The sequence below is a fragment of the Artibeus jamaicensis genome, unplaced genomic scaffold (assembly GCF_021234435.1).
Source record: "Artibeus jamaicensis isolate MK-2021 breed Jamaican fruit bat unplaced genomic scaffold, CSHL_Jam_final contig_490, whole genome shotgun sequence".
In the NCBI taxonomy this organism is placed as follows: domain Eukaryota; kingdom Metazoa; phylum Chordata; class Mammalia; order Chiroptera; family Phyllostomidae; genus Artibeus; species Artibeus jamaicensis.
In genome coordinates this window covers 293820-316507 of record NW_026521861.1, presented here as the reverse complement: position 1 = coordinate 316507, position 22688 = coordinate 293820, and the positions used below count along the sequence as shown (strand labels likewise).

Genomic DNA, 22688 nt, shown 5'->3' with positions numbered 1-22688 from the left:
TAGTTTTTGCTTAGTTTGCTTTTGTTTTTGTTTTCAGTGCGGTTGTTAATAACTGAGTTTGCTATCATTTTATTCTTCATATGTTTTATCTTCTTTTTCTGAGATAAATCCCTTTAACATTTCATATAATAACGGCTTGGTGATGATGAACTCGCACTTGACCTTATCTGAGAAGCACTTTATCTGCAGTTATATTCTAAATGAAAACTTTGCTGGATAGAGCAATCCTGGATGTAGGTCCTTGTCTTTTATGACTTGGAATACTTCTTTCCAGCCCCTTCTTGCCTGTAAGGTCTCTTTTGAGAAATCCGCTGACAGTTTCATGGGAACTCCTTTGTAGGTAACTGTCCCCTTATTTCTTGCTGCTTCTAGGGTTCTCTCCTTCATTTTAATCTTGGCTAATGTAATGATAATATGCCTTGGTGTGCTCCTCCTTGGGTCCACCTTCTTTGGGACTCTCTGAGCTTCCTGGATTTCCTGGAAGTCTATTTCCTTTGCCAGATTGGGGAAATTCTCCTTTATTATTTGTTCAAATAAGTTTTCCACTTGTTGCTCTTCCTCTTCCCCTTCTGGTACCCCTATAATTCGAATGTTGGAGCATTTAAAGATGTCCTGGAGGTTCCTAAGCCTCTCATTTTTTTAAATTCTTGTTTCTTCATTCTTTTCTGTTTGGTTGTTTCTTTCTTCCTTCTGGTCTACTCCATTGATTTGAGTCCCAGTTTTCTTTCCATCACTATTGGTTCCCTATGCATTTTCTTGTTAGTAGTATTTAGTAGCTTGGATATAACAACTGGTGGAGCAAATGGTCAGACCAATCCAGGGCTATAATTGTACTGATAGAATAAGAGGACCAGAGAAGTTGATGGTATTGACAAAAGGTGATATAAGTGATAGAAGTTGTGGTTAGAGTAAAATATTGAAATTTATGATATCAAATAAAGAAGTCTAAATCTTTTTTCTTTAACCATTACTCATTGCTCCCAATCTTCTGGCCAATGAATTAGATATTATAGATGAAGATATATAAAATTCCATTAATTGACTCGGACAAATTAACTTTTTTGTCAGGATAGCATTTGTTTGTCTTTTTAAAAAACTTCACAGTACCTATATAAGCATATCAGCGTAGGGCCAAGAAATAAAAGTACAATTCAAGTAGTTTCTTTGAACTAATGGTCCCCTTGAGTGACAAACTAGTTAGCTGCAACAAGTTTTGTCTACTGTTGTGGATTATATAATCACACTTGATATATATTTTGGTGTATTTTCTAGCTTAGAATTGACTTGAGACTCATGTTCAGCTGAGACTAGTCAACGCCAGCTTTCTTCATTGTCTATGTTGGAGAAGGTTAAAGTTCTGAGGTCTTTGACCATCTGAAAGAATTCATTCTGTGAGAAAGCTGTTGGGCTTCATCTGTGGGGTTGAGAAAGGAGTGCTGTTTGGAGAGGAGCCTTTATGGAGCCCTCATATCGAGCTGTTGGTGAGGGAGAGACATAGAGGTGTGGGGAATAAAGTTGAATATGGGGGAGGTCTTTGCAGTGATGACAAAGGACACTGAGCTTTTTTAAACCTCTTTTGGTAGTCCTTTCACGGTAAAATGTGGGTAACCAAAGTAGCCATCTCACAGGAGTTCCATGAGAGTTAAATGAGAAGATTGTATGTAGCTTAGAGCAAATAATAATACTTTTGTATTTGAGATTAATTATTGTTTATGGAAATACCAGCATGATCCATGAGCAGCCTTCCAATTTTTTAAAACTTAGCCATTTTGAGGCACTTCTGCTCCTGATATCAGAGGAACCGGAAGATGTTTCTGACCTGGAAAAGTATCGTGAGACCTGCAGTCACACCAGCATCACAACTGAAGGAAAAACTGACCAACCTAAGATGACTCATTTGCTTGAGGCAGAGCAAGAAAAGATTGCTGAACAAGTTGCTGATTTCAAAAAAATAAAGAGGAAGTTAGATGCTGAGATTGACACATGGGATGATACAAGCAATGATATTATTATAACTAAGAAGATGTGTGTGATAATGATGGACATGACAGACTTCACAGGGGAAAAAACAATCTGTGATAATTTGTGTCCCAAACCAATAGTCTAATGAGTTTAAAAGTAACCAGTTTTAAAAAAAGAATCAGAGGAGGATGTCAGAGGAATGGCAGCATGAAAGATCCCCTTGGTCTGTTCAACCCACAAACATTTCTGAGAGGTTGGCAAATAGTAACATCTAAAGATGGTCAAGTGAGAACAAACGGGGAAGATGAGAAGGGAGAAGGGCTAAGATGATCCATCGACTAGCCCTGCAGGAGCTTACAGTGGGCTCAGCTGGGAAATGGGTGGAATCTGGTTGTGGCCTGCACTCCCTTCACGTGGGCACTCCCACAAGCATGAGCATCAAGAGCTGCAGCTGAGCAGAGAGATCTGGACAAGGACACAGCATGGGGGTGCAGCCACAGTTGTTGGGTGGTCAGCATTCCAGACAGAGAAACAAAGCCACAGAACCCTGCCACCCCATAGCCTTCCTTTGCCTTGGGTGGTGGATTGTGGAGCACATCTGCAAACCTAAGAACTAGTATAAAATCACATTTTTCCCTGAGCAGAGTGTAAACTCTATAACTGATTCTGGGGTCAGGACACAGAAGGGACTCTGTGGAGATCTGAGATCACCATTTCCTTGAGGGCAAAACAACAAAGAAGCTGCTGGGTTCCTTCAGGCTACCCCACCCCCAAGCATTGCAGGTGCACTGGGCAGCACTGCTGGGATCCCCTGGGATTTCACAGAACTAAAGAATTTGTGATTCCATGGAAAAGAATAGAAAGACCTGTTTGTATTAATCTGCTAGAGAATTGCCACTCATATATAGATCTTTAGGTAGAGAAGGAATCTTCAAATACCATGAATAACAAGGTAGTGAGGCAGCTCAGGAAGAAAATGAATCTCCAGCAAACATACTTAAAGGCATGAAAATATATGCTATAAAGAACAGAAAAGTCAGTATTACAGTTATGAAAATGCTCAACAAGGTGCAGAAATACAGATGGGCAATTTAATGAGCACAGAAAACAAATCAACGAACAAAATGAGTACTTTACCAAAGAGATTGGAACTTTAAAAAAGAACCAAACAAATTCTGGAGATAAAAAACTCAGTACAAGAGATCAAGAATGAACTAGTGAACATAGCAAATACAGCTGACCAGGTGAAGGAACAAAGATAGTGATATTGAAGATAGAAATATAGAAATGATTCAGGGGGAAGGAGAGAGAGGCTTGAGCGTTAAAAAAAATGAAAGGACTCTGCAAGAACTATCTGATTTTATCAGAAAGAGCAATATATGAATAGTAGGCATAACAGAAGAAGAAGAGATGGATAAGGGAATGGAGAGCCTATTCAAACAAATAGTTAATGAGAACTTCACAAACCTATGGAAAGAACTAGATCCTTGACTCCAAGAAGCAAACAGAACACCTATTTTCCTCAATCCAAACACGCCTTTTCCAAGGCACATTGTATTAAAACTGTCAAAATTTAATGAGAGAGAAAGAATTCTCATCCTGACTGGTGTGGCTCAGTTGTTGGGCATCATCCCACAGAGCAAGAGGTCGTTGGTTCAATTCTTTCAGGGCACATGGCTGGGTTGTGTGTTTGGTGCCTGATTGGGGCTCACAGAGAGGCAACTGATCGATGTTTCTCACATCAGTGTTTCCATCTCTCCCTCTTTTTTTTCTCTCTTTCTAAAAATAAACAATTCTTTTAAAGAAGGAAAGAATTCTCAAGGCAGCCAGGGGAAAGAAGAAAGTAACCTATAAAGGAAAGCCCATTAGGGTATCATTGGACTTCTCAGCAGAAACACTCCAAGCCAGAAGAGAGTGGAACCAAATATCACCAGCCAAGAATACTGTACCCAGCAAAGTTATCCTTTAGATGTGAAAGAGAAATAAAGACTTTTCCAGACTTACAGAAGCTGAGGGAATTTATCACCAAAAGACCTCTATTGCAAGAAATACTCAAAGGACTTATTCTATCTGAAACAAAAAGCAAAAGTCACAAAACTATGAGTAAGATCACCAATAAACAGCATAAAATGAGATAATTTGTGACAGTGAAAACATAAATGGGGTGGGAGTAAAGGCCTGAATTTACAAAGAAGGATGGAGATCAGGAAGAGTAGATGCAGTCAAATGAAAAAACACTACTGTATATATGAAACTTTCTTTTTCATAAACCTAATGGTAACCACATCAAAAACATAAACAAAACCCCCCCCCCACAAAGATAGACACATAGTTTTTTTAAAAAGAGGAAATGGAAGAAAGAAGTGTGGAATACCACCAAACAAAAACAGCAGACAGAACATAAAGGAATAGAACCAGCGGAGGCACAGAGCTACCAGAAAACAAAAGGCAAAAGGGTTATAAGACATCTTTACACATCAATAATTATTGTAGATGTAAATGGACTAAATTCACCAATAAGGAAATACAGTAGCAAATTAGATGAAAAACCAAACCCAATCACATGCTGCCTTTAGGAGAAACATCTAAGCTGCAAAGACAAAGTGAAAGGGTGGAAAAGGATTCTTCAAGCAAATAACATCCACAGAAAAGCAGGTATAGCCATGCTTATATGTGACAAAATAGATCTCAAAATAATAAAAATGGATGTTTTATAGTGAAGAAGGTGATAAAATATATCCAGGAAATAGAACACTTCTTCATATATATGCACCCAACCTGGTAGCACTGAAATCTATAAAGCAACTAAAGACCTAAAGGGAGAAAGAAACAAAAACACAGTCACAGTTGGGGACCTTAATATTCCATTGATTGCTCTAGATATGACTGTCTAGGTATGTCATCCAAACAAAATCAGTAAAGAAATATTGGCCTTAAATGGCACATTACATCAAATGGACATTAGCATTTACAGAGCCTTTCATCCCAGAACATCAGATTATACACTCCTATCTGATGCACATAGAATGTTCTCAAGGATCAACCATATGTTGAGTCACAAAACTAGCCTCAACATATTCAAGACTGAAATCATATCAACCATATTCTCTGATGACAGTGCTTTGAAATTGTGAGTCAACCGCAAAAAGGACTAAACCCATAAACGTGGAAATTAAACAGCATATTACTAAAAAAAGATGACTGTCTAAGAAGAAATAAAAGGCCCTGGCTGGTGTAGCTCAGTGGATTGAGCGTGGGCCTGCAAACCACATGACCACAGTTCGATTCCCAGTCAGGGCACATGCCTCGGTTGCAGGCCAGTTCGCAGCAGGGGACTCACAAGAAGCAACCATACATTGATATTTCTCTCCTTCTCTTCCTCTCTAAAAATAAATAAATAAATCTTAAAAAAAAAAGAAGAAATAAAAGGTGAGATCAAAGACATACAGAGACAAATGAGAATAACAATACAACATATCAAAATCTCTGAGAAGCAGCAAAAGCAGTGATAAAATTTTATATCATTACAGGCCTATCTCAGGAAACAAGAGACAGTACCCTTGGTGGTCCCCAGGATCTGTCTCTTGCTTCAAAAGAGTTTGGACAGAACATACCCATGGATGCCCCTTTTTTAGGCCTCTGACCACCCTCCAGCGTCTTTTCTAGTCACCACCTCAGATACCATCAGCCTGAGACCAGCCAACATCATTTTTTGACCTTGACTCCTCATTGCTGAACAATCATGAGCTCCCAGATTTGTCAGAATTATTCTACTGAGGTGGAGGCTGCTGTCAACCATCTGGCCAACATGTATCTGTGGGCCTCCTACACCTACCTTTCTCTGGACTTCTATTTTGACATTGATGACATGGCTCTGCAAGGCATTGGCCACTTCCGAGAGTTGGCTGAGAAGTGCAAGGGCACTGAGAATGTCTTAAATCTGCAGAACCAGCATGGTGGCCACATTCTCTTCCAGGATGTGCTAAAGCCTTCCCAAGATGAGTGGGGTAAAACTCAGGACATCATGGAAGCCACCTTGGCCTTGGAGAAGAACCTGAATCAGGCCCTTTTGAATCTGCATGTCCTGGGTTCAGCCGGCACAGATCCTTATCCCTGTGACTTTCTCGGAGAACCACTTCCTCAGTGAGGAGGTAAAACTCGTTAAGACATGGGTGACCACTTGACTAACATATGCAGGCTGGCCAGCTTCCAGGCTGGGCTGAGTGAGTATTTCTTCCAAAGGCTCACCTTCAAGCATGGTTAGGAGCCTTTGGAACCCAGAAGCCTTTGAGGGGCCCCTCTGCATTTCCCTGCTGTCTGGCTTTTGCTTCAACCTCTCCCTAAAACCACTAGGCATCCTTTTAACCACCCAGGAGCTTTGTCCCATTCCTTGGACCAAATGGAAACAATAAAGCTTTTTGCAGCAAAAAGGAAGGAAGGAAGGAAAAGAAACAAGAAATTCCAAGTAAATAATCTAATATTACATCTTAAAGAACTAGAGAAAAAAGAACAAAAGCAGTTCAAAGTCAACAGAAAAAAGAAATAATAAAAATTAGAGCAGGATTGAATGAAATAGAAAACAAAAAGACTATACACTAAATGAATACAACAAAGAACTGGTTCTTTAAAAAGATTAATAAAAAAAAGATTAATAAAATAGACACACCCCTGGCTAGACTCACTAAGGAAAAAAAGACAAAAGACTCATGAACAAAATTAGAAATGAAAGTTACCACAGACATCAAAGATATATAGAGTATTATACCACAATACTATGAGAGACTGTATGCCACCAAATTCAATAACTGAGAAGAAAAGGGTAAGTTCCTAGAAATATATAACCTTCCTAGACTGAATCATGAAGAATTATTTTAAAAATACATTTTATCAATTATGCCATTACAGTTCTATTTCCATTTATTCCCCTCCACCCTGCATACCCTGTCCCCCACGATTCCCCCCTTTAGTTTATAACCACATGTCTCATGTTCTTTAGATTCTATATTTCCCATACTATTCTTGCCCTCCCCCTATTTTCTACCTACTGTCTATGCTACTTATTCTCTGTACCTTCTCCCCCCTTCTCCTCCCACCCCCCTGTTGCTAACCCTCCATGTGATCTTCATTTTTATGGTTTGCTCCTGATCTAGCTGTCCTCTTAGTTTGCTTTTGTTTTAGGTGTGGTTGTTAATAACTATGAGTTTGCTGTCCTTTCACTGTTCATCTTTTTTATCTTCTTTTTCTTAGGTAAGTCTCTTTAACATTTTATATGATAAGGGCTTGGTGATGATGAACTCCTTGAACTTGATCTTATCTGAGAAGCACTTTATCTGTCCTTCCATTCTAAATGAAAGCTTTGCTGGATAGAGCAATCTTGGATGTAGGTCTTTGGTTTTCATGACTTGGAATACTTCTTTCCAGCCCCTTCTTGCCTGTAAGGTCTCTTTTGAGAAATCAGCTGACAGTCTGATGGGAACTCCTTTGTACCTACAAAGGAGGACTGTCCCCTTATCTTTTGCTGCTTCTAGAATTCTCTTTCATTTTAATCTTGGCTAATGTAATGATGATGTGCCTTGGTGTGTTCCTTCTTGGGTCTGTCCAACTTCTTTGGGACTCTCTGAGCTTCCTGGATTTCCTGGAAGTCTATTTCCTTTGCCAGATTGGGGAAGTTCTCCTTTATTATTTGTTCAAATAAGTTTTCCACTTGTTGCTGTTCCTCTTCTCCTTCTGGTACCCCTATAATTAGGATGTTGGAACGTTTAAAGATGTCCTGAAGGTTCCTAAGCCTCTCCTCATTTTTTGAATTCTTGTTTCTTCATCCTTTTCTGTTTGGTCATTTTTTTTCCTCTTTCTGGTCCACTCTTTTGATTTGAGTCCCAGTATCCTTTCCATTGCTATTGGTTTCCTGTTCATTTCCCTTCATTTCAATTAGTTTAGCCTTCATATGTTCCTCTAATTTGTGACTAAAATCAACCAGTTCTGTGAGCATTCTGATCACCAGTGTTTTGAACTGTGCATCTGAAAGTTTAGCTATTTCTTCATCACTTAGATTTATCGGCTCAGGGGCTCTGAGTTGTTCTTGAGCCATGTTTTGATCTGTTTGTGCCTGTTATGTATGAGGAGTGGAGCCTTAATTGTTTACCAGGGCAGGGCCATCCAGGTCACTAGTTGTGATGTTATATGTGGGGGCGGGGTCAGAGAGGGACAATGGCAGTTCCCTCTGCCGCTTTCTGCCACTGGGGCCTGCTCAGTCCATCTCACTGCTAGCTCCTTCACTGGTTCATCTGCGTGCAAATGTGTGACTGGGATCAGCCCTCAGTGGGTCCACCGCCTTGCTCCCTCAGTGGGTCTGGTCTGCCCGCTTCTCCACACCTGGGATCCGCCCATGGCTGCTGGCGCACCTGGGTTGCGCACCCGGGTCGGTCTGGTGGATCTTTCCTGCCCGACTCCGCTCTGCTGCTGGCTCTGCCCCTCTTATCGGTTTGGCTGAAGGGTTTGTTGTTGTCAGACTTCTGTGTAGTTCAATTTTTTCTGTGGTTTGGCTGTGTTTTTGTTGCTAAAACTTTGTTATTTTTAAACTTGGTTGTGCAAGAAGGTGCAGTGCTTCCACCTATGCCCCCATCTTGGCGGAAGTCCTGAATCATGAAGAATTAGAAGATCTAAATGGACCGATAAACAGGAAATTGAAACAACCATCAAAAACTCATTAAAAAAATAAGGCCCAGGACCAGATGGCTTCATCAGTGAATTATACCAAGCATTTAAATAAGACTTGATACCTATCCTTCTCAAACTCTTCTGAAAAATTGAAGAAGAGTCAGTATTCCCTGACACATTTTATGAGGCCAATATAACCCTATACCAAAACCTGACAGAGATCTCTCTCTCACGCACATACACTGAACTACAGCTTAATATCTCTGATGAATACAGCTGTAAAAATACTAAACAAAATACTAGCAAATCAAATACAACAGTGCATTAAAAAAATAACATACCACAATCATGTGGAAGCTTTGGCTGGTGTAGCTCAGTGGATTGAGCGCAGGCCTGCGAACCAGACACAATCAAGTGGAGTTTATTCCAGGGATAAAAGGGTAGTTCAACATATGCAAATCAATCAATGTAATATATACCACATTAAAATACTAAAAGTCATATAAATAGACACAGAAAAAGCATTTGAAAAGATACGACATCCATTTATGATTAAAACAGTTAACTAAAATGGGTACAGAAAGAAGGTACCTAAGCATGATAAAGGCCATATATAACCAACCTTCAGCCAATATCATACTCAAAGGTGAAAATGTGAAAGTTTTTCCTCTAGAATTAGGAATAAGATAAGGATGCCCACTCCATCACGCTTACTCAACATAGTTCTGAAAGCCCTAGCTAGAACAGTCATGCAAGAGAAAGAAATAAAAGGCATCCAAATAGGGAAGAAAGAAGTAAAAGTGTCACTTTTTGCAGATGATGTGATTACCCTAAAAAAAAACTAGAAATATATAGAAAACCCTAAAGACTTCGCCAAAAAAACTTTAGAAACGATAAACATAACTAAAGTTGCAGGATACAAATACACTGTCTTCCTGTATACTGATGATGAAACTTAAGAAAAAGAATTGGAAAAAGCCTGTTCATTTTGTAATTGCAACCAAATGAATAAAATACCTAGGAATAAGCTTAACGAAGGATGTGAAGGACTTATAAACCAAAAATGACAAAGCATTACTTTTCAGAAAGATTTTAGTTATTTTTAGAGAGAGGGGAAGGCAGGGACAATGAGAGGGGGAGAAACTGTGTGTGCGTGGTTGCCTGTCACATGTCCCCTACTGGGGCCCTGGCCTGCAACCCAGGCATATGCCTTGACTGTGACTTGAACTGGCGACCCTTTGATTTACAGGCTGGCGGCACTCAATCCACTGAGCCACACTAGCCAGGGCTACAAAGCATTATTAAAAGAGAAAAAGACACAGTGAAATGTAAAGATATTCATTGTTCATGGATTGGAAGAATGAACATAGTTAAAATGGTCATATTACCATTACCCACAGCAATATACAGATTTAATGCAATCCCCATCAAAATTCCAATGTTACTTTTTAAAGAAATAAATAGAACAAAAACATCAGATCTGTATAGAACCACAAAAGACCCCGAATAACCAAATAATTGTGAGGCAAAAGGGCAAAGCCAGATGTATCACAGAACTTGACTTCAAATTATACATCAGATCTACAATAATTAAAACAGCATAGTATTGGAAGAAGAACAGATACACAGGCCAGTGGAACAGAATCGAGACCTCAGAAATAAAACCGCGGGTATATGGGCAAATATTTTTTCACAAAGGAGCCACCAGAAACAATGGAGAAAAGAAAGCCTCTTCAATAAATGAGGTACTGGGAAAATTGGAAAGCCACATGCAAAAGTATGAAACTAGATTTCAGGTTGTCTCCATATATGAGAAGTAATTGAAAATGATTCAAAGAGCTAAATATATGATCTGAAACAATAATATTACATAAAAGAAAACGTAGGTACTAAACTTACAGACTTTGGCCATAGAGAACATTTTATCAATATGACGCCAAAGGCAAGGGAAGTAAAGAAAAATAAATGAATGGGACTATATCAACCCAAAAGCTTCTGCACAGCAAAAGAAACTGACAGCAAAATAAAAAGGCAACCAACTGAATAGAAGATTTAACTGCAAACAGCAGCTCCTACAGGGGGTTAATATCCGAGATATATAAATAACTCCTACAACTCAACATCAAACAGTACAATGAAGAAATGGGCAGAGAACCTGAACAGACAGACACCTCTCCTAAGAGGGCATACAAAAGGCCAACAAATAGATGAAAAGGTATTCAACTTCACTAGCTATTAGGAAATTGCAAATCAAAGCTACAGTGAGATACCATTTCACACCTATTAGAATGGCTATTATCAACAAGAGAGGTAACAAGTATTGGAGAGGTTGTGGAAAAAAAAGAACCCTCATTCACTGTTGGTGGGAATATAAACTGGTGCAGCCACTATGGAAAACAGTATGATGGTTCCTAAAAAAATGAATAGAGTTACGAGGGGACTTACGCCAAGATGGAGGCATAGGTGGAAATATTGTGCCTTCTCACACAACTAAGTTTAAAAACAACAGTTTTAGCAACAAAAATATAGCCAAACCACAGAAAATTGAACTATATAGAAGTCTGACAACAACGAACCATTCAGTCAAACCGGTAAGAGGGGCAGAGCCAGCAGCAGAGAGGGGTTGGGCAGGAAAGATCCACCGGACTGACCTGGGCGCGAGACCCAGGTACGCAGGCAGACATGAGCAGATCCCAAGTGTGGAGTAGCAGCAGGCGGACCCACTGACGGCTGACTGCAGTCACACTTTCTTGAGCAGATAAACCGGCGAAGGAGTGAGCAGTGAGACGGACCGTGCAGGCCCCAGCAGCGGGAAGCAGCAGAGCGGACCGCTATTGTCCCTCTCTGACCCCGCCCCCACATACAGCATCACAAACCAGCGACCTAGGTGGTTTTGCCCTGGTGAACACTTAAGGCTCCATTCCTCATAAGTAACAGGTGCAAACAGAGCAAAACATTATGGCTCAAGAAGAACAGCTCAAAGCCCCAGAGCCAATACTTCTAAGCAACCAAGAGAGAGCCAACCTATCAGATGCACAGTTCAAAACACTGGTGATCGGGATGCTCACAGAACTGGTTGATTTTAGTCACAAATTAGAGGAACAAATGAAGGCTAAACTAATTGAAATGAAAGGAAATGAACAGGAAACCAATAGTGATAGGAAGGAAACTGGGACTCAAATCAAGGGCGTGCGTGGACCAGAAGGAAGAAAAAAATGACCAAACAGAAAAGGATGAAGAAACAAGAATTCAAAAAAATGAAGAGAGGCTTAGGAACCTTCAGGACATCTTCAAACGTTCCAACATCCTAATTATAGGGGTACCAGAAGGAGAAGAGGAACAGCAACAAGTGGAAAACTTATTTGAACAAATAATAAAGGAGAACTTCCCCATTCTGGCAAAGGAAATAGACTTCCAGGAAATCCAGGAAGCTCAGAGAGTCCCAAAGAAGTTGGACAGACCCAAGAAGGAACACACCAAGGCACATCATCATTACATTAGCCAAGATTAAAATGAAAGAGAATTCTAGAAGCAGCAAAAGATAAGGGGATAGTCCTCCTTTGTAGGTACAAAGGAGTTCCCATCAGACTGTCAGCTGATTTCTCAGAAGAGACCTTACAGGCAAGAAGGGGCTGGAAAGAAGTATTCCAAGTCATGAAAACCAAAGACCTACATCCAAGATTGCTCTATCCAGCAAAGCTTTCATTTAGAATGGAAGGACAGATAAAGTGCTTCTCAGATAAGATCAAGTTCAAGGAGTTCATCATCACCAAGCCCTTATCATATAAAATGTTAAAGGGACTTACCTAAGAAAAAGAAGATAAAAAAGATGAACAGTGAAAGGACAGCAAACTCATAGTTATTAACAACCACACCTAAAACAAAAGCAAACTAAGAGGGCAGCTAGATCAGGAGCAGAAGCATAGAAATGAAGATCTCATGGAAGGTTAACAACAGGGGGGTGGGAGGAGTAGAAGGGGGGAGAAGGTACAGAGAATAAGTAGCATAGACAGTAGGTAGAAAATAGATGGGGGGGCAAGAATAGTATGGGAAATATAGAATCTAAAGAACTTGAGGCACATGGTCATTAACTACAGGGGGGAATGGTGGGGGCGGGTGGTGCAGGGTGGAGGGGAATGAAAGGGGGAATAGAACAACTGTAATGGCATAATCAATAAAATAAATTAAAAACAACAACAACAACAAAAACCCTACCACATCAAATTCAATAAAAATTTTTAATGAAAAAAAATGAATAGAGTTACCATAGTATCCAGCAATCCTTCTTTTGGCTATCTATTCCAGAAACTCAAAAACATTTATGCACAAAGATATATGTACTCCTGTGTTCATTGCAGCATTATTAGTGGGGGCCAAGACATGGAAACAAGCAAGGTGTTTTTAACAGAGGATTGGATAAAGAAGATATGCTCATACATACCATGAAATACTACTCAGCCATACGAAAAGATGAAATACTGCCATTTGTGACAACATGGATGGATCTTGAGAATATTATGCTGAAGAAAGTCAGAGAAAGCAAAGAACCATATGGTTTCACTTATATATGGGATATAAAACTGAAATTCATATAGATCGCAGTATGGCAGTTACCGCAGGAGAGGAGATTAGGGGGTAGTGAAGAGTAAAGTGGACCAAATAATGGTGATGGAAGATGATTTTTTACTTCGGGTGGTGGCCAATATTAGATTATGTGTCATGGAAATGCACTCTTGAACCTATATGGCCATCTTGACCAGTATCACCCCAATACATTTAATTAAAAAATAAAAATAGAACTTAGCCATTGTCTGAAATAAAACAATTAATACTAGTTACTTTTTAAATTGAGGTAACATCTTCTAAAAAGTGAAGAACTCACTGTGACCACATAACCATCCTTTTGAGGACATTGTCAGGTACCAGTTTGCTTTAAGATGTCATACTATTCTCTGGCTGGTATAGCTCAGTGGATTGAGGGTCGGCCTGCAAACCAGAGGAAAGCAGCTTGATTCCCAGTCAGGGCACATGCCTGGGTTGCAGGCCAGTTCCCAGCAGGGGATGCACAAGAGGCAACCATACATTGATGTTTCTTTCCCTCTCTGCTCCCTTTCTCTCTAAAGATAAACAAAATCTCAAAAAAAAAAAAAAAGATGTCATACTATCCTCAAACTGCACTTTCAGAGTGTCTACAGGTTCTTTTATTAGTGTATAAGATTTGGCTTAAGTCTATCTGCTTTTTCGAAGATCTTATGGGCTGTGAACAGATGAATAAATATGAAATTCCAAACAACCTAGTTGGAACAAGGTCCTCCTTTAAGGCAGTGAAAGGTTGATGAATTGTCCTATTGTTTCTAAATAAATGTTACTCATCTGAGGACAATTGATTTCTTAGCTAACAGGGTGCATATATGTCTGGGGATTAGGTTAGTATGGGTTAAAGATAGCTAAGGCTGTTCTCAAAACAGGCAACTAATGTTTCTGAAGTTACAATGATAAATATCAATATATATAATGTGCAAAATACATACTTTAGGTATATAATTATAGAAATAGAATCTTAAAATTTTAAGTGAAGATGTCATTAATTAAAACTAATTTTAAAAAACAAGCAGTCATAACAATAAGAAAAAACAGCCCTGGCTGGTGTGGCTCAATGGATTGAACATCTGACTGTGAACCAAGAAAAAGGTTGCTGGTTTGATTCCCAGTCAGGGCATATGCTTGGGGTGCATGCCAGGTCCCCAGTTGAAGGCATGCAAGAGGCAAATGATTGATGTATCTCTTGCACAGTAATGTTTCTCTCCCTCTCTCCCTCCCTTCCCTTCTCTCTAAAAGTAAATAAATAATTTTTTTTAAAAAGGGAAGAAAAAAGAACCCCCCAAATGAGCATAGTGTAAGCAGCCTCTGGGACATTTTCAAGTGTATTAACATTCACATCTTAGGGGTACCAGCAGGAGAAGAGAAAGAGGAATAAAATAGAAATCTGTTTGAAAAAATAATGAAAGAAAACTTCCTTAATTTGGTGAAGGAAATAGTCCAGGAAGCATAGAGAATCCAAAACAAGATGCATGCAAAGAGGCCTACTCCAAGACACATCATAATTAAAATGCCAAAGTTTACAGGTGAAAGAATCTTAAAAGCAGCAAGAGAAAAGCAGTTAGTTACCTGCAGGGAGCTTCCATAAGACTGTCAGCTGATTTCTCAAAAGAAACTTTGCAGGCTAGAAGGGACTGGCAAGAAATATTCAAAGTGATGAAAAGCAAGGACCTATAGCCAAGATGGCTCTACCTGGCAAGGCCATTATTTAGAATCAAAGGGCAGATAAAGCTTCCCAGACAAGAAGAAACTAAAGGACTTCATCATCACCAAATTATTATTATATGAAATGTTAAAGGGATGTATTTAATAAAAAGATCATCAAAACTATGAAAAATAAAATGGCAAAAAGTACAAATCCAGCAATAATTGAATCTAAAAAAACAAGCAAACAAGAAGAGCAGAAGCAGCAGAATCATGGATACGAATAAGTGTTTTGATAGTTGCTAGATGGGAGGTGGTTGTGGAGGAATGGGTGAAGAGGTGAGGGGATTAAGATGAATAGGTGGTTACAGAATAGCCATGGGGATGTAAAGTCCAGTATAGGAACTGGAGAAGCCAAAGAACTTACACACAGGATCCATAGACATGAACAGTGGTGTAGGGATGGCCTGAGAGAATGGGATGTACAGGGTGGGGAGGGGTAAAAGGGCAAAATTGGGACAACTATAACTGCATAATCAAATGGAATTTTTTAGACAACTAGTTTCAGATTTTCAGTGCTTTTTCGTTTGGAGGTTGACATGTTCATGGAGAAGAGAGGTTATGCCCACTGACTGAGGGTCTTTTGTAGATCACTCCTACGGTGACAGCACGGAGATGGTGAAGACCATTGTGCATACTGTGCAGAGTCAGGACCGGGTTCTGAAGGAGCTTTTTGGTCATCTGAGGTAAAAAAAAAAAAAAAAAAAAAAGTTACTTTATTTCCTATTGAAAAGCCAGGGTATATTTATCATCTTCCTTTTAAAATGTACTACCCCTTTTTGGTAAACATAACAGAACTAGGAAGAGTTCTGGCAGAACCTTGAGTAGCTTGCCCACAGCTGTGTGCCTGTAGGTGTCCTGATCTTGTGCACTGCTTTGGAGATCAGTCATTAAATGTGGCTCTGGTTGTGGTTTATTTCCCCAGCTGGGTTTGAGCATATGGTGTATGGTCTTGTGAATTGTGTAAGTGCCTGACACTGATTTCATCTCTCCAGCAAATTGTTGGGCTGTAAGCAGAAGATTATTGACCTACTGCCCAAGGTGGAAATGGCCCTCAGTAACATCAAAGAAGCTGACAGTGCTGTCATGTTTATGCAGGGGAAGAGGCAGAAAGAAATATGGCATCTCCTTAAAATTGCTTGTGTAAGTAACTTTTAATGAGTTATTTATTTTTATTTTTATCCTCACCCAGGGACTTGCTTATGGATTTTACAGAGACAGGGAAGGAGGGAGAGAAACATTGATCAGTTGCCTCTCATACGCAACCTGGCCAGGGACAGAACTTGCAATCTAGGCATGTGCCCTCACCAGGAGTCAAACCTGTGACCTTCAGTTTACAGAACAACACTCCAACCAAAAGGGCCACACTGGCCAGGGCATAAATTATTGCATGCGACATTGATTTGTTGTTAATTCCCTGTAAAAGGGACTTTTGTCAGCATGATCTGGGTCCTCTTGAAGAGAAGTACTTTGGTGTTGGGTTGATGTGTGCGTTTTTTGCTGGGTGTCTGACTAGCGGTTCAGATGCAAGACATCATGGTCACCCTTCATTATCTTTCCTTTCCAGTCTCCTGTTTTTATACTTTTCCCAGCTCTTCACCACTGTGATATCCCACCTTGATTTGGGGATAGGTGTGCCTGACTAGTTAGTAAAACCCTTTGTTCAAATGTGTTTTTTCCCTCCATCTGAAGTGGAAATAGATGGGTAGACACATTTGGGTTTAGTCAATGAAGAAAGGGCCTGGGGATAGAGGAATTAGTAGTTGTATGTAATACACACTACTGAAGAGTTTTGTGCATAGATATTCTTGCTGTGCAAACAAGTTGTGATAAAAATATAAGTATTAGGAATATGGTAAGAAATTGTATGAATCACTAGAGATACTTGCCTGTAATCTTACTTTTATATTCCTTCAGACACAGAGTTCGGCTCGGTCCCCTGTAGGATCCAGTCTAGAAGGTGCAGTAACTACCCCTCAGGCATCAGCATGGCTGCCCCCAACTTCAGTAGAACGTGAACATCCTTTGTCATGCGTGGTAACTCCTCAAGATGGGTGGGTTCACTTCGTAACAATAGATAGTTGTTTTCATGAGCAGTGATAGGAATGAGGCAGTAGAACATAGTGGTTAAGGCACAGTCTTCAGTGCCCTATAGACTAGGGTTGAGTCCTAATTGACCCCTTGTAATAACCTTGCACAATTGACTTGACTCTTTTCTGTTCACATTTCCTTGCCTGTAAAGTGGCAACTGCTGTGAATATTCAATTAGTCAAAATGTAAAGTACTGGGAAGTAAATATTTAGCAAATGTCACTTATTATTAGCGCAATCCAAGTTTTAAGTTTTCTTTCTATTTTTGGCTTATCAGTTCTTTTACCCAAACTTTATTCTTTTCTTAACCATTTATCTCAGAGAAATTATGCTTTTTGCATTTACCATTTTGGGGTCTTGATCACCCCTGTAATGAATTGTTGTTTAATCTACCACTTAATATTTTTAATATCAGACTGTAATGCCTTAAATCAGTTTTGCAAGTGAGAACTGAAATTTGAAGCCCTATATATTTTTTTTATTAATTCCTACTCTTCTGCTTAAAGCTGAATGACTATCCATTTCTGTTATTTTTCTCAGCATAAGATGTGCCGTATCCAGAGCCAGTGGCTCTTTGCTAGTTTGTGTCTTGTCGCTTTTCTCACAACTCATGGAGACTCTACAGAACCAGCCTTTCCTGGAAGCTCTGCCCATAATTAGTTTTGCAGAAGTGCAGCCATGTTACATCACTGCTCAGGAGGTCGTGCAGTTTGCACATTCTGTACTCTGCTTTTATGAGAGAAAAGCACATGGCAGGAAGGCAAGCTGATAACAGGTATTTTATTTGTTTAAAGAAAGCAAGTTCCAGGTTATATCTTGGGGTCATTATAAATTTGGCCCTGTGTAATACATCCACAGCTACAGCACAGGCTATAATTAATTATATAGACTTCAGGAAATAATTTTATTAATCAGAGTTAAATCAGATAAAATGTAATACATTACTTATCTTTCGGCTCTCCTTTAAAGGCATTTAGGTTTCTCAGGGGATGCCAGTGCTTGCACATGTCACCTCTATACAGTTAATTTCAGATCTGAGGTCGTGGTTGTTGATGAAAGTGTTTAAATGTTTACCAGTAGGAATACATTATAAAGGAAAACTGAATTGAATTATTATGTACCTGTGATACTTACCTAGCAAGGATTGGGAACTGTCGGTTTCAGTTTTTCTATCTGTTGACTTAGAGCTGAATTAGAATTAATTCTAAGCTAAAGTGGCTATAAACCATGCCTAGAACTGGGGTGGTAAAAGGTGAGGACAGAGGCCGTATCGCAGAGGAAAGCATGGAGGGCAGGAGCCAGATCAGGATCCTTCAACTACAAATTTATAGGAATCTTCTTGGTTCTGGGCAGCTCCCCTGCCACACTGTTTTCTTCTGCTGTCTTTAGTAGTCAGCTTGCTTGTTTTGTTTTTTCATTGCTGCCATCTGTGGTTTCCAACCAGCGTTTTTCACCTTTCCTGATCTTTGCAGAACAAATCGTACTTTTGTATCTTCTCCCCTATATTTGTGTCTCTGAAAAGTAACTGTGCTGGTGGTCTTACTACTTGTAAGGAAAGGGAAATATTCCAGAAACAAAAAGAGATCTTTTGTCTGTGCCACAAGGATCTCCCTCCCTCCTACCATCCAGTTAGCATTTTCAGGGGGAAGAAGTTATATATAAATGCCAGTTTTATTTCAAAGAAAAATAAGATTGGAGTTATTATGGACTTCTTATTAAAGCTGGGCAGAGGCAACAGATGGAGTGACAAGCAGCACCGTGCCTCTGGGTGGGCCTCTGGGTGGGCCGGGTGAGGAAACTGAAGACTACAGGAATCAGCTGATTGGGATGCAGGGTTGCAGGAAGGGCACTGATCATCTGACCCTGAAAACCAGAAACTAGAGGAAATTCATATGCCCCTTTGCTGAATTTGGAAAGAATTTTTTTTTCTTCTCACAGGGAAACTTTGGCACAAATGATAGAAGAAAATTTGAACTGTCTTGGCCATTTAAGCACTATTATTCATGAAGTAAATGAGGAACAGAGTGGTAGGATGATGGTAAGTTTTATATGGATATGGATGTGTGTTTTAGGTATACAGGTGCAAAGGGTTTAACTTTCCGTGGTAGCCTTACCTGGCATATGGGGTGCGTGTGGGGAATAGAAGAACACAGAGGAAAGAGAAGGCTTTTGAGGAATATCCTTGACCTCAAATCCCCATCCTCTCTTACTCATAGATGTAGTAGGATTATGTCATCAGTAATTTTCAGCAGTAGCACTTGTGGTCAAATGAAATGATTGATGAGCTTTCTTTGTAACATGACCACTGAAATTGGATGGTTTGTACCTTTTTGCTTTGACAGTCAATTTTCTCGAGTGGGGTGGGATTTATATCATAATTCCAGCTCATTAACTGCTATGTATAAAATGAATATTGTTAATATAGTTTTAATTAATTACTGTGAATTACTGATTTGTTAAAACTTGGAGAAACAACAAAATTAAAAAACTGGATTAACTTCTCTACATTAAGTCTCAATGTCAACTCTTTGTATCTCCTTTTCCATTATTCAAATATTTATGAAAACTCTGAAATATTTTTTAATTAGCAGAAAATAAGGTAAACTCAACTCTAATTGCAACTTATGCTCTTAATTGATTAACTTTTTACTATAAAATGTCCAAACATACAGAAAACTTATAAAAATTAAGACTTATAAGCCTACCACTTATAGTTAACATCTAACTGTAATCTTTTCATACCTGGTTTTAGAATCTTGATTGGAGTTGGTTAACAGAATGACTTGCCACTTACTCACTGTCCCCAAACCAATGGAAGTTGTTGCTGTATATGTTCGAAATTTGTTTTCTCCCATGAAACCATTCTTCAGACACCATTCATTGGAAGAAATGGCTGTGATCAAAAACTACTCATGGTTTTACAAGGGCAATATTTTGGCTTTGGGTAATTTTAACCTCTAAACAGATAGAATTTTATGTTTGTGAACTTGTTTAAATACTACAGCTACTTAGGCAAATCGTTGCAATTTATTTAACTTTAAACTTGGTAAAACATTACCTATTTAACCGACTAAAAGTACCTTTTAACATTTAACTGTGGCATAAGGCCTAAAGTAATATATACAGAGGAGAAAACACCCACTAACATGTGTTCTAAGTAAATGTTGTCTGCCTGTGTTTCTGTGACGGAGACTGCTCGCAAGAAAAATTGTACCTCTTGAAGAAAAAACCCTACCTCCTCGTATTGCACTCAGCAGTGCTCTTTCTGGCATCGTAAGGAGTTGGGTCAGTCCCATTTTTAATTTCATTGCACACTTGACAATGTTCCTTTCCTACAGAAGGGACTGTTCATCTTTGCTTTTAATACCAGTGGACTGTCATAAGTGTGCTATGTGTATATATTTAAGATGTACATTTAGTAATATCAAAGAGAAGATGTCTGTTAATTTATAATGTATTTGAAAGCGTATATGTCTTTTCATTTGTAAAAATGGGTCATTTGTTTCAGGAATCTTTCATGTCTCATCATACAAATACATAAAGGTCTGTACTCTTACCTGTAGTTCCAAAATCCAAAAAGCTCTGAAAACAAGGTTTTTCATAAGCTTGGTGACAAAAGTCATCTGCCTGCAAATCTAATCTGAACTGACAGTTCGATCTACTTATCCCATTTAGTGTGAATATCCATTTATTTTGCTGTAGACATATTAACATGTTTGATTATTTGGGGGCAGGACAGGCTGTTGCCACAGACCCTGATGGGTGTTTATATAATTTGGTATATGCACTGAATTACCTTTGGAAAAAATCTGAAAATTTCATAATTCTGAAACATCTGGCTCTAACGATTTCACATAAAGGATTGTGGCTTTATCAACTATTAAGTAATTTAGAAGATACTTGTTTTTTAAAAATGTGAAATGCTTTTGTATTATAGTTTTTCACTTTGTGTATTAAATGATTTTTAAATTACTTTTGCCTCTCTGATCATTAAAATCAGATGAATGTAGTTGACCCTGTAACTACACAGGGGTTAGGGGCATCAATTCCCCACACAGTTAAAAATCTGTGTATCACTTTAGCCTCTATAGTTGGTCCCTCACATCTGTGAGTTCAACCAGTGGAAGTTGGGAATGCAAAAATACTGTTTTTTGCAGCTGGTTGAATCTGCAGGCACGAAAATACCAAATAAGAAGAGCTGACGATTTTTCTTTGAAACTATGTATAAGTGGACCTACACAGTTCAAACCTGTGTTGTTCAAGAGCCAACTGTAGTTGAATATGGTTTGGGAGAATGTGAAGGTTCCATGAAGTGGAATTGGCATACAGAACAACACAATGGTCTCTCACTGTACTTTCCTTAGGAGTTATACAGGACTTACAGTAAAGACACTGTTGGGCCTTTTTCAACTGAGATTTCCTATGAGCGTGTCTAAAAGCCACGCTCATACCTTGCCCTAATAAACTAATGTCTTAGTCACACCATCTCCTTTTTGCTTGTAGTGTCATTTTCCTGTTCATCAAAATTCGAAAGCTTGCGCTTGACTTCTAACATTTTAGTCATCTGATCCTACTGTTGTTTAAATAGAGAAATTTGACTGTAAGCTGTTACAAAAGGCAGTTTCGCTCTTGCTTCTCCACTTCTAGGTCTTAGACAAGAAACATTTATTGGGTACCTGTTGTTTGGAAGATACTGTGCTAGATGGCAAAACCAGAAGTAGGTAACACAGTACAGTAAGATAGAATACTTATCTGGGAGTCTGAACACAAAGCCATCAAAAGCATTGAAGTTATTGTTAAAGGATTTTAAAAATTATCATATATTTTCTAAATATTGTAATAACTGATAAAAAGGTTTGCTGTAGAGTGGAGCCATCTGTGTTGTGTGGCTGGGGTGATAGACAACAGATTAGCCTGATCAAGGTGGCGTGAGTCAGAACAAATTAGGACAATAAGATCACCTCAGACTTGCTTCTGATGCAGTAGTTGACCACTCTATTTTTTTGTTGGGTTACAGATTTTTAGAGTTGAATGGCATTTGTGAGTTGTATACATGTCTTATCTAAATTAAGCACTATGGAAAACTAAGAATCCATCCAGAAAACAGGCTAGAACAAATTGTTTTTCATTATTTTTGCTTTTTGGAAGATAAAATTGGTAAGCTCTGCAAATATCATTTATGTGCAAGAGACAAGATCCCAGACACTCCTAAGTAATAAAAGGCAAAGGTAAATACAGGTAAATGCATTTATTGAAGGTAGAGGGTAGAGTGGTATGGGAGGGTTTGCTTTAACGAAGACGAAGTCTATTTACGACTTCCCATTTCCACAGTTACCACCATTGTAACTTTGGGCCTGTAGTTTCTAACCACTTGCCTTCCCTGCCTCTAATCTGTCTCCACTCTGAACCAGTTTGCAAAATCACTGGCCCTAAAGCACTGCTTTCCCACTTCTCTGCCCAGGAGGTCAGAGCCCTCCTACCCTAGTCTACTTGTCCAGTCACAGTCCCACTGCTGTACTTTGAAGGCTTACGGTAACCATTACTGCCCAACCTACTCTAATATGCTGCCCTTATTGCCCTTGTATTTGTCCGTCTCCAACCTCTACTCTAACTTTGTCCTTTTTGTTTTGGGTATTATATGCACTTGACGCATATTTTTAAAAAACAAGAATATGC

At 39.1% G+C, this 22688-nt stretch overlaps 1 protein-coding gene and 1 pseudogene across 2 annotated transcripts in view; both read left to right on the top strand.

Moving 5' to 3' along the window:
- Nucleotides 1–20984, top strand: part of CHUK (component of inhibitor of nuclear factor kappa B kinase complex) — a 60166-nt gene extending 39182 nt beyond the window's left edge. Inside the window, exons 17-21 of one of the 2 annotated variants that reach the window (XM_053668548.1) lie at nt 15512–15608; nt 15918–16065; nt 16840–16959; nt 18951–19050; nt 19765–20984. In XM_053668548.1, coding sequence (XP_053524523.1) covers nt 15512–15608; nt 15918–16065; nt 16840–16959; nt 18951–19019 — 434 coding nt within the window. In that variant the 3' untranslated portion in view covers nt 19020–19050; nt 19765–20984. Of the gene's footprint in view, nt 1–15511; nt 15609–15917; nt 16066–16839; nt 16977–18950; nt 19051–19764 lie in introns of both variants that reach the window. The other variant, XM_053668547.1, reaches the window with a different exon arrangement.
- LOC128627944 (ferritin light chain-like) lies at nt 591–6323 on the top strand (annotated as a pseudogene).
- Nucleotides 20985–22688: the final 1704 nt, after the last annotated feature.